Genomic DNA, 16,508 nt, shown 5'->3' with positions numbered 1-16,508 from the left:
ATGATGATGACGATGAAGCCAGTATTGGTAATGATGATGATGATGAAGGCAGTATTGGTAATGATGATGAGGATGCTGATGATGAGGAAGATGAAGACAGAATTGGTAATGATGATGATGATGACGATGGAGCCAGTATTGGTAATGATGAAGAAGATGATGATGATGAAGCCTGTATTGGTAATGATGATGGTGATGAAGCCAGTATTGGTAATGATAGTGACAAAACAACAGTTGTCACAGGAACACTTGGCAGTCTCACACCCAGCCCTATCATCCTCTCTGGTGTTATCTCTACAAACAGCAGGTGTGTGTGTTGAGTCTGACTTGCACCACTGAGTCACACACAACATCCCCATCTATCCGGCCACACACTGCACTGACCGTTTGCAGTGGGTTATGATAAGGGAATTATATAATAAAGGTAAATGAATAAAGAATCCATCCCTGAAACCTAACTGATTAGTAATGAATAGTTATGTAGCATGTGTAATGAATAATTAAAGTACTGAACATAAGTCCCATAAGGTCTAGTAGAAGACTCGGGAGGAAGGGAAATGCGTGTGTGTGTGTTAGTTAGACTAAGGGAACTGTAGACGTGTTTGACCCGACCTGGAGAGACTTAGGAGAAAACAGGGAGTAACCTTCAAGGTCCCCCTAATCTCAGGGGAAAGGAACAGACAGCACTGGATAGTGATTAACAGTGATGAGAACTCCAGGGAGGGATACAACTGACCTACTGTTTGTGTGGAGGTATGTGCGTACTGGAGAGTTAGCATAAAATGAATGTCTTTGTTATTTGGACCTCAGAACGTTCTCTGAATAAACTGTACAAACCTTTTGCAGAAAGCTGAGTCCTTGCCTAATTATTCTTTACCCAGTGTCTTACAAACCTTGGGAATTAGTCAAGGCTTATTGATTGTTAATTATTATCATTGGGATAGGAAAATTCCAGTGACAGGTTATCAGAGTCAACAGGTACAAACAGCGCACAAAGACCCCCGAGACCAAATGATTATGTTGCTAACCTGCCATATACGTGGTTGGAGCATTGGGCTAGTAACCGAAAGGTTGCAAGTTCAAATCCCCGAGCTGACAAGGTACAAATCTGTCATTCTGTCCCTGAACAGGCCGTTAACCCCCTGTTCCTAGGCCGTCATTGAAAATAAGAATTTGTTCTTAACTGACTTGCCTAGTTAAATAAAGGTAAAATAAAATACAGGCAATATCTGATCTATGAGGGCAGCTGTACTGTGTGTGGGATCTCTTTACTTCATATGACCCATCATTATATCAGACCCACTTCTGAATCCTGGTGTTTACATTACTAGCAGAGCGAATACTTAAGTTTCACTTCATAAATAACACTTCCAGAGAGATTCTCCCTTCAGGACTCTGCCCATACACTACCAGGTTTATCATAGCCCAGGGGTCCTGAACAGAGAGTTTCTTCCTTTAGTATTCTGCCCGTACTCTACCAGGTTTATCATAGCCCAGGGGTCCTGAACAGACTACGTTTTCACTCAGTCTCTTGTCTGACTGCTGTAGCATCAACAGTTTACTGTCCCCCTGACCTGAGCTGTGGGTTTCCCATCACTGGCCTTAACACTTTTGACACTGTTGACAGTCTAAATTAGAGAGCAGATGGCATATGTGTCCTCTCTACTTCTCTCGAGTGTTATTGTGGTTAACAGACCATATAGACAGGCTAGTTTCAGTCGCTACATGAAGGGGAAGGAAGCCGTCTCTGGTGTGATGGTGGAGTGATATTTTCAGGTTGTGGGGGCATGGGCATTAGATTCTATGATATGGTTCAGAGGGCTATTCAGGGACTTTTTAAACTCTAATGACATCAGACTAGCATAGCCGAGGACGGAAGAGAGAGAGGAGGAGAAGGATTGAGTTAGTGTTACATGCAGGGAGAAAAAGTGACTGATGGAAATGATGTGGCAGGGAGGTAGGGAAGCTGTGGAACGAGCTGTGGAATGAGTACGCCACTTTCTGGCCACTCATGAATGGGGGCTGAAGGGGCTGAGAGAGACTGAGGGCTAGAGGGCCTGGAGCTGGAGCTGGGGGGCAGGAAAGGCTGAGAGAGGATGGGGGCTAGAGAGGCTGGAGCTAGGAGGCAGGAGAGCCTGAGAGAGGATGGGGGCTAGAGAGGATGGAGCTGGGAGGCAGGAGAGGCTGAGAGAGGATGGGGGCTAGAGGTGCTGGAGCTGGGAGGCAGGAGAGGCTGAGGGAGGATGGGGGCTAGAGGTGCTGGAGCTGGGAGGCAGGAGAGGCTGAGAGAGGATGGGGGCTAGAGGGGCTGGAGCTGGGAGGCAGGAGAGGCTGAGAGAGGATGGGGGCTAGAGGTGCTGGAGCTGGGAGGCAGGAGAGGCTGAGGGAGGATGGGGGCTAGAGGTGCTGGAGCTGGGAGGCAGGAGAGGCTGAGAGAGGATGGGGGCTAGAGGGGCTGGAGCTGGGGGGAAGGAGAGGCTGAGAGAGGATGGGGGCTAGAGGGGCTGGAGCTGGGGGGAAGGAGAGGCTGAGAGAGGATGGGGGCTAGAGGGGCTGGAGCTGGGGGGAAGGAGAGGATGAGAGAGGATGGGGGCTAGAGGGGCTGGAGCTGGGGGGCAGGAAAGGCTGAGAGAGGATGGGGGCTAGAGGTGCTGGAGCTGGGAGGCAGGAGAGGCTGAGGGAGGATGGGGCTAGAGGTGCTGGAGCTGGGAGGCAGGAGAGGCTGAGACAGGATGGGGGCTAAAGGGGCTGGAGCTGGGGGTCAGCAGTAAGTGATGGGGCTGAGTGAAGAGTGTGGGTGGGTGGTTCCTATGCAGAACACAATACTTTAGGCCAGGGTCGCTGAGGAGAGATGCAAATTAAAGTGCTGCTCTGATGACCAGTTTGCGATAACAGTGAAACGTGTTCACTCGCTCTCTCAATTCAATTACATTTCTCTCTCTCTCTCTCTGAGCTTTATGTTAGCTGTCAGGGAGGGAGAGAAGGAGACGCCAGGGCTACGGTTGTAGAGAGAAAACATGAATTCTTGCTGTGAAAGAGTTAGACTCGAGTTGACTTTGTTCTGTTGACACGTGTCTGTTGCATCTCTGTGTGTTTATATCCAGATTGTGTGTGTTTGCAGAGAGACAGAAGAACCATGGCTTTGCCTATAGTGGATGCTCCTTTAATTGACGTGATGTAAATCAGCAGGCAGGGCCTAGTTTGAGCTTCCAACGGCAACAAAAGGAAAGAGGAAAAACAAATCATCTGTGTGTGTTACAGCCATGGTCTGAACTCTGGGACTGTCCTTCTAGCTGGGCCTTGCCTGTTCATTAGTCATATGTATGGGATACACATGGTATATACTGTCCAACAAAATGCTTACTTACAGGTTCCGTCTCCACAATGCAACAACAATAAGAATTAATAAAAGATAAGAATACCAACATAAAGTAAATGCCTCAATAGAATATAATAAACATTTTAGCATAAGTATAATACAGGAAGGCACAATTTATAGTCAAAATCAAATCAAATTGTATTGGTTACATACACATGGTTAGCAGATGTTAATGCGAGTGTAGCGAAATGCTTGTGCTTCTAGTTCGGACCATGCAGTAATATCTAACAAGTAATCTAACAATTTCACAACAACTACCTTATACACACAAGTGTAAAGGAATGAATTAGAATATGTACATATAAATATATGGATGAGCGATGGCCGAACGGCAGAGGCAAGATGCAGTAGATGGTATAGAGTACAGTATATACATATGTGATGAGTAATGTAGGGTATGTAAACATTATATAAAGTGGCATTGTTTAAGTGACTCGTGATACATTTATTACATCCAATTTTTAATTATTAAAGTGGCTAGAGATTTGAGTCAGTATGTTGGCAGCAGCCACTCTATGTTACTGATGGCTGTTTAACAGTCTGATGGTGTCAGAATGCTCAAGGAAGCAGGAGGGTTGAAGTCAGGCGCAGGAGACACAAGTCCGTGAACACTCGTTTCTTTTTAATAAATAATCCACGCTTGCCAAAAACAGGTAGGGTAGGGCAGGGCAAGGTAAAACAAATACCCATAAACAGCCCGAACACAGCGTAGGGACGCAGCCCAAAACACACTGCCACAAAACCTACAGGCAGAAGGGAAAAAACACCTGTTCCCCAGACGTACAACCTGACGAAAATAATCACGCACAAACACAGACATACCTTGCTAGACTAAATAACCCCCCCTACTAATAACTAAACCAAAACAGGTGCGTGCCTACCTAGACCTAACCAACAGAAAGTGAAACAAAAAGGATCGATGGCAGCTAGTAGGCCGGCGATGACGAGCGCCGAGCGCCGCCCGGTCGAGGAGGGGCGCCACCATCCGTCGGTGTCGTGACAGTACTTCGCGCCGCGCGCCGACGCCGGCCTCGAGGACGCCCCAGAGGGCGAGGCGCAGGGCGATCCGGATGGAGGCTGTGGAACTCCCGGATGAGTGCTGGGTCCAATATGTCCTCCACCGGTACCCAGCACCTCTCCTCCGGGCCGTACCCCTCCCAGTCCACGAGGTACTGCAGGCCCCTCGCCCGGCATCTGGAGTCCAAGATGGACCGGACTGTGTACGCCGGGGGCCCCCCGATGTCCGGGGGGGTGGAGGGACCTCCCGCACCTCATTTTCCTGCAGCGGACCAGCTACCACCGGCCTGAGGAGAGACATATGAAACAAGGGGTTAATGCGATAATAAGAAGGAAGTTGTAATCTGTAACACACCTCTTTTATTCTCCTCAGGACTTTAAATGGCCCCACAAACCGCGGACCCAGCTTCCAGCTGGGCAGGCGGAGGGACAGGTTCCGGGTCGAGAACCAGACGCTCTCCCCTGGGGTAAACACGGGGGCCTCACTGCGGCGCCGGTCAGCGCTCGCCTTTTGTCGTTCCCTGGCTCGTTCCAGGGATCCTGAACAGCGTCCCAGGTCTCCCTAGAGGGCTGAACCCATTCCTCTACCGCAGGGGCTTCCGTCTGGTTCTGATGCCATGGCCCCAGGACCGGCTGATAACCCAACACACATTGGAACGGCGACATGTTGGTAGAGGAGTGGCGCAAAGAGTTCTGAGCCATTTCGGCCCATGGCACGAACCTTGCCCACTCCCCTGGCCGGTCCTGGTAGTAGGATCGCAGGAACCTGCCCACTTCCTGATTTTCCCTTTCTACCTGCCCATTACTTTCAGGGTGAAACCCTGAGGTCAAACTGACCGAAACCCCCAGTCGCTCCATAAACGCCCGCCACACTCGGGACGTGAACTGGGGGCCTCGATCTGAGATGATATCCTCGGGCACCCCGTAGTGCCGGAAGACGTGGGTGAATAAGACTTCCGCGGTCTGCAGGGCCGTAGGAAGACCGGGTAAAGGAAGCAGACGGCAGGACTTGGAGAACCGGTCCACAACGACCAGGATCGTGGTGTTGCCCTGAGACGGCAGGAGATCGGTCAGGAAATCCACCGCCAGGTGGGACCATGGTCGCTGTGGAACCGGGAGGGGCTGTAATTTCCCTCTAGGCAGGTGCCTGGGAGCCTTACTCTGAGCGCACACCGAACAGGAGGAGACATAGTGCCTCACGTCCCTCACCAAGGTGGGCCACCAGTATCTACCACTAAGACCACACACTGTCCGCTCAACCCCTGGGTGACCCGAGGAAGCGTGTGCGCCCACCGAATCAGACGATCGCGGACACCGAGCGGAACGTACTTACGACCCACTGGACACTGAGGAGGAGTAGGCTCCGTCCGTAACGCCCGCTCGATGTCCGCGTCCACCTCCCAGACCACCGGTGCCACCAGGCAGGAGGCTGGAAGTATGGGAGTGGGATCGGTGGACCGTTCCTCGGCGTCATGGAGACAAGACAGTGCGTTGGCCTTAGTGTTCCGGGAACCTGGGATATACGAGATGTTAAACTGAAATCAGGTAAAGAACATTGCCCACCTGGCTTGACGCGGGTTCAGTCTCCTCGCCACCCGGATGTACTCCAGATTGCGATGGTCAGTCCAGATGAGAAAAGGGTGACGCGCCCCCTCAAGCCAATGTCTCCACACCTTCAGGGCTCTGACCACAGCCAACAACTCCCTGTCCCCCACATCATAGTTACGCTCCGCCGGACTCAACTTCCTAGAGAAGAAGGAGCAGGGGCGGAGCTTGGGGGGGGGTGCCCGAGCGCTGGGATAGCACGGCTCCTACCCCAGCCTCGGATGCGTCCACCTCCACTATGAAGGGCAAAGAGGGATCCGGATGCGCCAGCACTGGAGCGTCGGTGAACAAAACCTTCAGACGACTAAAGGCCCTGTCCGCCTCCTCTGACCACCGCAACCGCACCGGGCCCCCCTTCATCAGTGAGGTAATGGGAGCTGCCACCTGCCCAAAGCCCCGGATAAACCTCCGGTAGTAATTGGCAAATCCCAAAAACCGCTGCACCTCCTTCACCGTGGTGGGAGTCGGCCAATTACGCACGGCTGATATGTCGTCACATTCCATCACTACCCCTGATGTGGAAATGCGATACCCCAAGAAAGAGACGGCTGGTTTGGAAAACTCACATTTCTCAGCCTAGACGTATAGGTCATGCTCCACCAGTCGCCCAAGCACTTTACGCACCAGAGACACAGGCTCGGCGCGTGTAGCGGAGTAGACCAGAATGTCATCGATGTACACCACTACACCCTGACCGAGCAGGTCCCGGAGAATCTCGTCCACAAAGGATTGGAAGACTGCGGGAGCATTCTTTAACCCATACGGCATGACGAGGTACTCATAATGGCCAGATGTGGTACTAAATGCAGTTTTCCACTCATCCCCTCCTCGGATACGCACCAAATTATATGCACTCCTGAGATCCAATTTCATGAAGAAGCACGCCCCGTGAAATGACTCTATCGCCGATGCGATGAGAGGTAGTGGGTAACTGAAACCCACTGTGATGGCATTTAGACCTCTATAGTCAAATCACGGGCGCAGACCTCCCTCCTTCTTCTTCACAAAAAAGAAGCTCGAGGAGACGGGTGAGTTAGATGGCCGAATGTATCCCTGCCTCAAAGACTCAGTGACGTATGTTTCCATAGCCGCTGTTTCTTCCTGAGACAGGGGATAAACGTGACTATGAGGAAGTGCAGCGCCCACCTGGAGGTTTATCGCACAGTCTCCTCGTCGATGAGGTGGTAATTGGGTCGCCTTCGTTTTACTGAAGGCGATAGCCAAATCGGCATACTCTGAGGCAATGTGCACGGTGGAGACTTGGTCTGGACTCTCCACCGTAGTCGCACCGATGGAAACTCCTATGCACCTGCCCGAGCACTCATTTGTCCCCCCCTTAAGAGCCCTCTGTCCCCACGAAATCTTAGGGTTGTGAGTGGCTAGCCAGGGAATCCCTAGAACCACTGGAAACGCTGGGGAATCAATGAGGAAAAGACTAATCCGCTCCTCATGACCCCCCCGCATTACCATGACCAGTGGCACAGTGACCTCCCTGACCAGCCCTGACCCTAGTGGTCGACTGTATGGCGCGTGCCCGGGGAAGGGTTGGTCCAACTGAACCAGGGGAATCGCTAACTTAGCCGCGACCCCACGGTCCATAAAACTCCCCGCCGCGCCTGAGTCGACTAGCGCCTTAAGCCGGGAGTGAGGGGAGAAACAAGGAAAAGACACTGACACATACATGTGACGGACAGGGGGCTCTGGGTGAGGCTGGTGCTGACTCACCTGAGGTGTCAAAGGAGCGCTCTGCCTGCCTTCTGGACTCCCGGGTGAGTCTCTCCAGCACCGGTCCACAGTGTGCCCTCTGCGACCACATGAGGTGCAGGAGCGAACTCTCCCTCCAGTCTTCCTGGCTGCTGCCCCCCCTATCTCCATAGGCGTGGGAGCAGGAGGGCTGGAGGGTGGAATAAGCAGGGCCCGGGTCGGACGTCCGCGGGCGGCCAGCAGATTGTCCAGTCGGATGGACAGGTAAACCAGTTGGTCCAGGGTGATGGTCGTGTCCCGACAGGCTAATTCCCGGCGGACGTCCTCCCTCAAACTACATCGGTAGTGATCTACAAGGGCCCTCTCATTCCACCCTGCTCCCGCGGCCAGGGTCCGGAACTCGAGAGCAACGTCCTGCGCACTCCTCGTCTCCTGTCTCAGTTGAAATAGCCACTCACCCGCCGCTCTCCCCTCCGGGGGATGATCGAACACTGCCCGAAAACGGCGGGTGAACTCTGGGTAGTTGTCCCTGGCTGAGTCCGGACTGTCCCACACGGCGTTTGCCCATTCCAGGGCCCTACCCATGAGACAGGAGACGAGGACGCTGACGCTCTCCTCCCCCGAGGGAGAGGGACGAACGGTCGCCAGGTATAACTCCAACTGGAGTAAGAAGCCCTTACACCCAGCGGCCGTCCCATCGTACTCCCTGGGGGGGAGTGAGTTTCACCCCACTGGTACTGGGTGCTGTGGGTGCTGGTTGGGGCGCAGGCTGTTGACCTGCCGCGTTCATGGGGCCGAGAGCGCTTCGGTCCCAGCTCTCCATGCGCGCCAACACCTGATCTATGGCGGTACCCAGACGGTGGAGCAGGGTGGAGTGTTGGGCAACTCTTTCCTCCATGGACGGGGTTGGCGCTGAAGCTCCTGCTGACTCCATCAGTTGGTGCGTGATTCTGTCAGAATGCTCAAGGAAGCAGGAGGGTTGAAGTCAGGCGCAGGAGACACAAGTCCGTGAACACTCGTTTCTTTTTAATAAATAATCCACGCTTGCCAAAAACAGGTAGGGTAGGGCAAGGTAAAACAAATACCCATAAACAGCCCGAACACAGCGTAGGGACGCAGCCCAAAACACACTGCCACAAAACCTACAGGCAGAAGGGAAAAAACACCTGTTCCCCAGACGTACAACCTGACAAAAATAATCACGCACAAACACAGACATACCTTGCTAGACTAAATAACCCCCCCCTACTAATAACTAAACCAAAACAGGTGCGTGCCTACCTAGACCTAACCAACAGAAAGTGAAACAAAAAGGATCGATGGCAGCTAGTAGGCCGGCGACGACGACCGCCGAGCGCCGCCCCGTCGAGGAGGGGCGCCACCATCCGTCGGTGTCATGACAGATGGCCTTGAGATAGAAGCTGTTTTTCAGTCTCTCGGTCCCAGCTTTGATGCACCTGTACTGACCTCGCCTTCTGGATGATACAGGTGAACAGGCAGTGGCTTGGGTGGTTGTTGTCCTTGATTATCTTTTTGGCTTTCCTGTGACATTGGGTGCTGTAGGTGTCTTGGAGGGCAGGTAGTTTGCCCCCGGTGATGCGTTATTTAAACCTCACTACCCTCTGGAGAGCCTTGCGGTTGTGGGCGGAGCAGTTGCTGTACCAGGCGGTGATACAGCCCGACAGGATGCTCTCGATTGTACATCTGTAAAAGTTTGAGTGCTTTTGGTGACAAGCCAAATTTCTTCAGCCTCCTGAGGTTGAAGAGGCGCTGTTGCGCTTTCTTCACCAAGCTGTCTCTGTGGGTGGACCATTTCAGTTTGTCCTTGATGTGTACGCTGAGGAACTTTCCACCTTCTCCACTAATGTCCCGTCGATGTGGATAGCGTGCATGGCTGCGTGCATGGCCACGCAGTCACGGGTGAACAGGGAGTACAGGAGAGAGGACACGGCTAGGGATGCCGTCTGGGCCGGCAGCCTTGCGAGGGTTAACACGTTTAAATGTTTTAGTCCAATATTTTAGTCCAATATTTACATGTGTTTTGGGGAAGGGAGGGGGTGAGCGGAGGCAAGTATATAAATGTAGCAGTATAATAGGAGTCTGGTAGCAGCAGTTGTGTTGTGTGTTAAGATGTGGAGAATCAGAGCAGGTGGTCAGTCCAGTTCAAGTGTTCAGCAGTCTGATGGCTTGGAGATAGAAACTCTCTCTGAGCCTATTGGTATCAGACCTCATGCTCCGATATCGTCTGCCCGACGGTAAGGGAGAGAACTGGAGTGTGGCTGAGGTGTGTGGGGTCCTTGATGATGCTGCATGCCTTCCTCAGGCACCGTTTCATGTAGATGTCCTGGATGGGTGGAAGAACTGGGCCGTCTTCGCCATCCGCTGGAGGGCCTTGCGGTCGCGGATGGAGCAATTTCCGTACCAGGCCGTGATGTAACCGGTCAGGACACTCTCGATGGTGCAGCGGTAATATTTGGAGAGGACGCGGGGTGGCATACTGAATTTCTTCAGCCACCTTAGGAATTAAGACGCTGTTGCGCCCTCTTGACATGAGTGGTGGTGTTGGTCCATGACAAGTTCTCGGTGATGTGGACGAAGAGGAATGTTAATGTGGGTTGGGGCATGTTCCCATCCTGTGATACCATCTGTTGGGTACATGGAGTACAAACATGGCCATAGTGAAGAAACAGAGAGGATGTCATCTACAGTATGGTATTGACAGGAGCATAGTAGGTGAACAAAGCCCTGTGTTCTACACAATGTGATTTAGCCATCATACAGTCGCTGTCCTCCTTAGTGTCCTGTGTTTTTAATTAGCGACTTCACAAGGAAACATGGTATGTAGAATTGTAAGCTTTGAAATGGTTCCACAACAGATTCCCTCTGTCTTTCTTTCCTTACATTCTTCTTGCCATACACAGTCCTTATAGAAATACAATTCAATCACTGCGTTTTGAAGCCAAGCCTTGTAATTAAGAGCCTCTTTGTATTTTGGAGAGAAACGTTTAACCTGAAAACCTGTCAGCAGCTTCTGGAACGCCTCTGTATTATAAGATTATTGTGTAAGCTATTTAAGACGTTTGAGCTGTCCTCCCCTCCTCCATTCCTCCACTCCACTCTCTCACTTGAAGAAAATATTGAGCAGCGGTGTTCCATTTAGTAAGCCACCACTTCTTGGAGTGTATTGTTTGATGAAGGGAGAGAAAGAGAAAGAGCGAGAGAGAGAGAAATAAAGAGAGAAAGAGAAACACAGAAAGAGAGGGAAAGCTTCAGAGGGGGCATAAAGTCTGCCTAAGACATCATACAGGCTACTCTTAGTGGGATGTTACTGTACTTACCGCAGTATAACCAGATTACCGTCTCAGCTCAGCGAACTAGATCCATTATGCAGTTTGAGTATTAGAGTGTTGAGTTAATTGATTTCTGTGCGGGCGGTTGCAGGGCAGGATGGCGGGCGGCATGTATTAACGCTTTAATGGAATGTGAAGTTGTGCACATGGAGCTGGGAGTTCTAGCAGCCGATGGGTGGGACGTGGGAGAGAGGTCCTCTCTGGTGTTCTCTGACAGAACAATCCTGGAATCACATTAGTGCTCTGGGATCAGCTCCACCGTTACATCAGTTACATCAGACATCAGTGGGATCACTGCTAAACTGTGCCGGTGTCTCTCAAATCCTTAGTCATAACTCGACAGCACCCAAATCTCTCTCCTGATAATGCCAGTATTAGTCTCTATCCTGTTGCACTTAGCACAACGTTCTCAGAACGCTGGAAGAGCATTAGGATAAATGCAACAGGCCTTGATAGTGTTGGCTCTGCTCTGCTTCAAAAGATGTCAACTGCAAGAGGCTGATAGCCATGAAAGATTCCGTCGTTCTGCTCCTGAACAAGGCAGTTCCTAGGCCGTCATTGTAAATAAGAATTTGTTCTTAACTGACTTGTCTAGTTAAATAAAGGTTAAATAAAAAAATAAAAACGATTTAGATATAGTTCTTCCACTCAGTGATTTTTTTTACTGATCAGTTCGTTTATAATCATTAGGTTTTGTTATCTGTTTTAACAGCCCTTGGGCTTCCAACCACACCTGCACACCATTTGTTTATACATTTTTGTACCTGTATTGGTGTTTATCTGTCACGTCCTGACCATAGTGAGTGGTTATTTTCTATGGTGGAGTAGGTCAGGGCGTGACAGGGGGTGTTTGTCTGTTTTTGTATGTCTATGTTCAGTTTCTAGTTTTGCATTTCTATGTTGGTGTTGTTTGGCATGACCTCCAATTAGAGGCAGCAGGTTGTTGTTGTCTCTAATTGGAGGTCCTATTTAAGGTGATGTTTGTTTCACATGTGTTTGTGGGTGATTATTCGTTGTGAGTGTATTTGATCCTCCTGCGTCATGGTTCGTTGTTTGTGTATATTTTGAAGTGTTTAATTGTTGCATTCGGTTTCACTGGTTAAATAAATATGTGGAACTACGAAAACGCTGCATCTTGGTCTGCTCCTTCTAACAGCCGTGACAGAATCACCCACCAAAGAAGGACCAAGCAGCGTGGTAAGGAGCAGCAGAAGTATCTGGAGCAATGGACTTGGGAGGAGATTTTGGATGGTAAAGGACCCTGGAGGCAGGCTGGGGAGTATCGTCATCCGAGGGAGGAAATCGAAGCAGCGAAAGAGGAGCGACCATACTACGAGGCTCTATATGCACCGAAAGGCAAGGCTGAGAGGCAGCCCCCAAAATTGTTTAGGGGGGGCACAAGGGGAGTTGGGCAGAGTCAGGATGGAGTCCTGAGACAACTTCCCATGCTTACTGTGGGGAGCAAGTGATGGAGCAGACACCATATTTTGCGGTGAAGCGCACTGTGTCGTCAGGGCGCATTCAAAGGCCGGTGCGAACTGTGCCCGCACCCCGCAGTTATCGAGCGGAGTTGAGCATCCAGCCAGGACGGGTTGTGCAGGCCGTGCGCTCCAGACCTCCAGTGCGCCTCCAAGACCCAGTGTACCCTGTGCCTGCTCCGCGCACACTTCCTCTAGTGCGCCACCATAGCCCAGTACGTCCTGTTCCTGCTCCCCGCACTAGCCCGAAGGTGCGTGTTACTAGCCTGGCGCCTCCTATGCCAGTCCCACATAGCTGACCTCCAGTGTGCCTCCAAGGCCCAGTGTTCCCTGTGCCTGCTCCGCACACTCTTCCTCCAGTACGCGTCCATAGCCCAGTAAGGCCGGTGCCTGCTTTGAGCACGTGGTCCGCAATGCGTCTCCCCAGTCTGGTGAGACCAGTTCCAGCGCCCCGTAGGAAGCCTCTAGTGATGGTAAATGGTCCGATGTCTCCAGCGATAATCCATGGCATGAAGCCTCCAGTGATGATCCATGGCCCGGAGCCTGTAGTGTTAATTCATGGCACGAAGCCTCCAGTGATGATCCATGGCCCGGAGCCTGTAGGGATGACCCAAGGCACGATGCCTCCAGTGATGAGCCATGGCCCAGAGCTTGTAGGGATGATCCATGGCACGAAGCCTCCAGTGATTATCCATGACGCGGAACCAGTAGTGATGATCCATGGCACGGAGCCTGCAGCGAAGGTCCCCAGTCCGGAACCTACAGAGACGCTCTTCAGTCCGGAGCCTCTAGTGACACTTCTCAGCCTGGAGCCTCCAGCGACGCTCCCCAGTCCGGAGCCTCCAGCGACGCCTCCCAGTCCGGAGCCTCCAGCGATGGTCTGCAGCCCCGAGTCTCCAGTGATGGTCTGCAGCGGCGGTCTTTAGCCCAGAGTTTTCAGCGGCGGTTGGTGGTCCGAAGCATCCGGCGAGGATCCATGGTCTGGTTCCTCCAGACATACAGAAGCGGGAGGATCAGCGGGCAGTGGGGGTACCACGCCCGGAACCAAAGCCGCCGCCATAGACAGTTGTCACCCACCCTACCCTCCCTTTGTGTTGTGTTGTTTTTTTAGGCACGGTCAGAGTCCGCACCTTTGGGGGGGGGGGGGGGGGGGGGGTACTGTCACGTCCTGACCATAGTGAGTTGTTATTTTCTATGGTGGAGTAGGTCTGGGCGTGACAGGGGGTGTTTGTCTGTTTTTGTATGTCTATGCTCAGTTTCTAGTTTTGCATTTCTATGTTGGTGTTGTTTGGCATGACCTCCAATTAGAGGAAGCAGGTTGTTGTTGTCTCTAATTGGAGGTCCTATTTAAGTTGTTTGTTTCACATGTGTTTGTGGGTGATTATTCGTTGTGAGTGTATTTGATCCTCCTGCGTCATGGTTCGTTGTTTGTGTATATTTTGAAGTGTTTAATTGTTGCATTCGGTTTCACTGTTTAAATAAATATGTGGAACTACGAAAACGCTGCATCTTGGTCCGCTCCTTCTAACAGCCGTGACATTATCACTTGTTTTCTTTGGTGCAAATAAATTCAACTAAATTAAACTGAATATTCAACACAGACCTACCACAGACAATAAATGTTTAGCAGGTTTAACAATAATTTAATTTTCAAGAAGATGACCAGCACTCGCAAATTAAGTTTATTTAGATGTATTTTTAAATCAGCAGTCATGTGTTTTGGCCAGCCTGTCAGACAGAAGCTGCTATCACTACAGCCCTCGCTCGGCTGAGGGATATTATAGCTACGCTACACATTCCATATCAATTCATTACCGCCTCATTTCATGGCCAATGAATCACTGCACGGCATGTCGGCGAGGGGGGCCATGTTGGGGGGGGGGGGGGGCAGACCGTCGTTTCGGGCTGTTAGCATTCGTTTGAAAGGGTTCAGGTTTGATTAGCCATGTTTATTGGCCTGTGATGTTGTAAGCGCCTCCCCTGTCATAGTGATCTAGCATGCTGTTCTGTCAATGTGTGTTTAGAGGCAGGTTAAATATGTCTGTCAGTGAGTGGATTATTTCCAGGCTGCTCCCAGCTAATGTGGGACTTTCTCTCTGTGCGTCTCTGTGTGTCTCTATGCGTGTCTCTGTGTTTCTCTGGCTGTGTGTCTCCTTGTTTGTGTCTCTGTCCATGTTCCTGTCCATGTCTGTGTCTCCCTGTCCATGTCCCTGTCCATGTCTGTGTCTTCCTGTCCATGTCTGTGTCTCCTTGTCCATGTCTGTCTCCCTGTCCATGTCCCTGTCCATGTCTCCCTGTCTGTGTCTCCTTGTCCATGTCTGTCTCCCTGTCCATGTCTGTGTCTCCTTGTCCATGTCTGTCTCACTGTCCCTGTCCATGTCTCTGCGTCCCTGTCCGTGTCCCTGTCTCCGTCCCTGTCTCTGTGTCCATGTCCCTTTCTCCGTCCCTGTCTCTGTGTGTCCCTGTCTCTGTCCCTGTCTCGGTGCATCCCTGTCCGTGTCCCTGTCTCCATCCCTGTCTCTGTGCGTCCATGTACCCTGTCTCCGTCCCTGTCTCGGTGCATTCCGTCCTTGTCCCTGTCTCCATCCCTGTCTCTGTGCATCCATGTACCCTGTCTCCGTCCTTGTCTCTGTGTCCCCCTGTCCCTGTTTCCGTCCCTGTCTCTGTGCGTCCCTGTCTCCGTCCCTGTCTCTGTGCGCCCCTATCCGTGTCCCTCCAGCATTTGTGACCCTGCTGAACGGTGACCAGGCTCAGGATGCCATCCGCTCCCTCCACCAGAGCATCGTGCGCAGCCGGGACATCACGGTGCAGCTCCAGCCCACAGACAGTCTGCTCTGCCTCACCAACCTGCCCCACACCTTTACTGCCCAGCAGCTGGAGGACCTAGTCCGTTCCTACGGAAACATCGAGCGCTGCTTCCTGGTCTACAGCGAGCTCACCGGACACTCCAAGGGCTACGGCTTCGTGGAATACATGAAGAAGGACTCAGCGTCGCGGGCGCGGTCGGAGCTGCTGGGGCGACCAGAGGGGGGCCGTGCGGTCATGGTCCAATGGACAGATGTGAACCAGTTGACTGCGGGTCACCACCTCCACTCTAAGTGCCTCTGTGTGGACCGGCTGCCCCAGGAGTACGACTCAGAAGAGCTGACCCTCCTGTTCTCAGACAGATACAAGCCTGTCTTCTGCCAGGTGAGACTGAGGTGGAGTACTTGGTGTGTGTGGGGTGGGGGGGTTGTGTGTGTGTGTGTGTGTGTGTGTGTGTGTGGGGGTTGTGTGTGTGTGTGTGTTGTGAACAGATGATAAGCTATAGATCTTCTCCTACACTCTGCCATACCCACAGTATCCGTCCACCCCTCCTATCTTCCATCCCTCCACTCCCTCTCATCCACCCGTCCTCCACCTCCCTGTAACCCTCCACTTGTCCCACACAGATATCAATACACCTACATTATGAAATTACCATGATGCCTCCTAGCTGTTGCAGAACCAGCAGGCTATGCAATGACCTATGCTTCAGCATCGTGTGTGTGCTTGTGTGTTTGTGTGCGCGTTTGTGTGTTTGTGTGTATGTGTTGTGAACAGATGATAAGCTATAGATCTTCTCCTACACTCTGCCATACCCACAGTATCCGTCCTAATGGTTTCATATACAGATCCCATAACGCACAGATCCCATAAAGCACAGATCCCATAACGCACAGATCCCATAACGCACAGATCCCATAACGCACAGATCCCATAACTCACAGATCCCATAACTCACAGATCCCATAACTCACAGATCCCATAACGCACAGATCCCATAACGCACAGATCCCATAACGCACAGATCCCATAACGCACAGATCCCATAACGCACAGATCCCATAACGCACAGATCCCATAACGCACAGATCCCATAACTCACAGATCCCATAACTCACAGATCCCATAACGCACAGATCCCATAACGCACAGATCCCATAACGCACAGAT

The 16,508-nt window shown here is 51.7% G+C and overlaps 1 protein-coding gene across 2 annotated transcripts in view; it reads left to right on the top strand.

The window, feature by feature from the left end:
* raver2 (ribonucleoprotein, PTB-binding 2) overlaps positions 1–16,508 on the top strand; it is a 230,687-nt gene that overhangs the window by 50,349 nt on the left and 163,830 nt on the right. For both annotated transcript variants that reach the window (XM_014123424.3, XM_014123423.3), the window contains exon 3: positions 15,253–15,722. In XM_014123424.3, coding sequence (XP_013978899.3) covers positions 15,253–15,722 — 470 coding nt within the window. The remainder of the gene's footprint in view (positions 1–15,252; positions 15,723–16,508) is intronic.

This window comes from Salmo salar, chromosome 10, assembly GCF_965601325.2.
Source record: "Salmo salar chromosome 10, fSalSal1, whole genome shotgun sequence".
NCBI classification, from domain to species: domain Eukaryota; kingdom Metazoa; phylum Chordata; class Actinopteri; order Salmoniformes; family Salmonidae; genus Salmo; species Salmo salar.
Note: the sequence above shows the minus strand (reverse complement) of the source record. Positions and strands in the feature narration are given on the sequence as shown.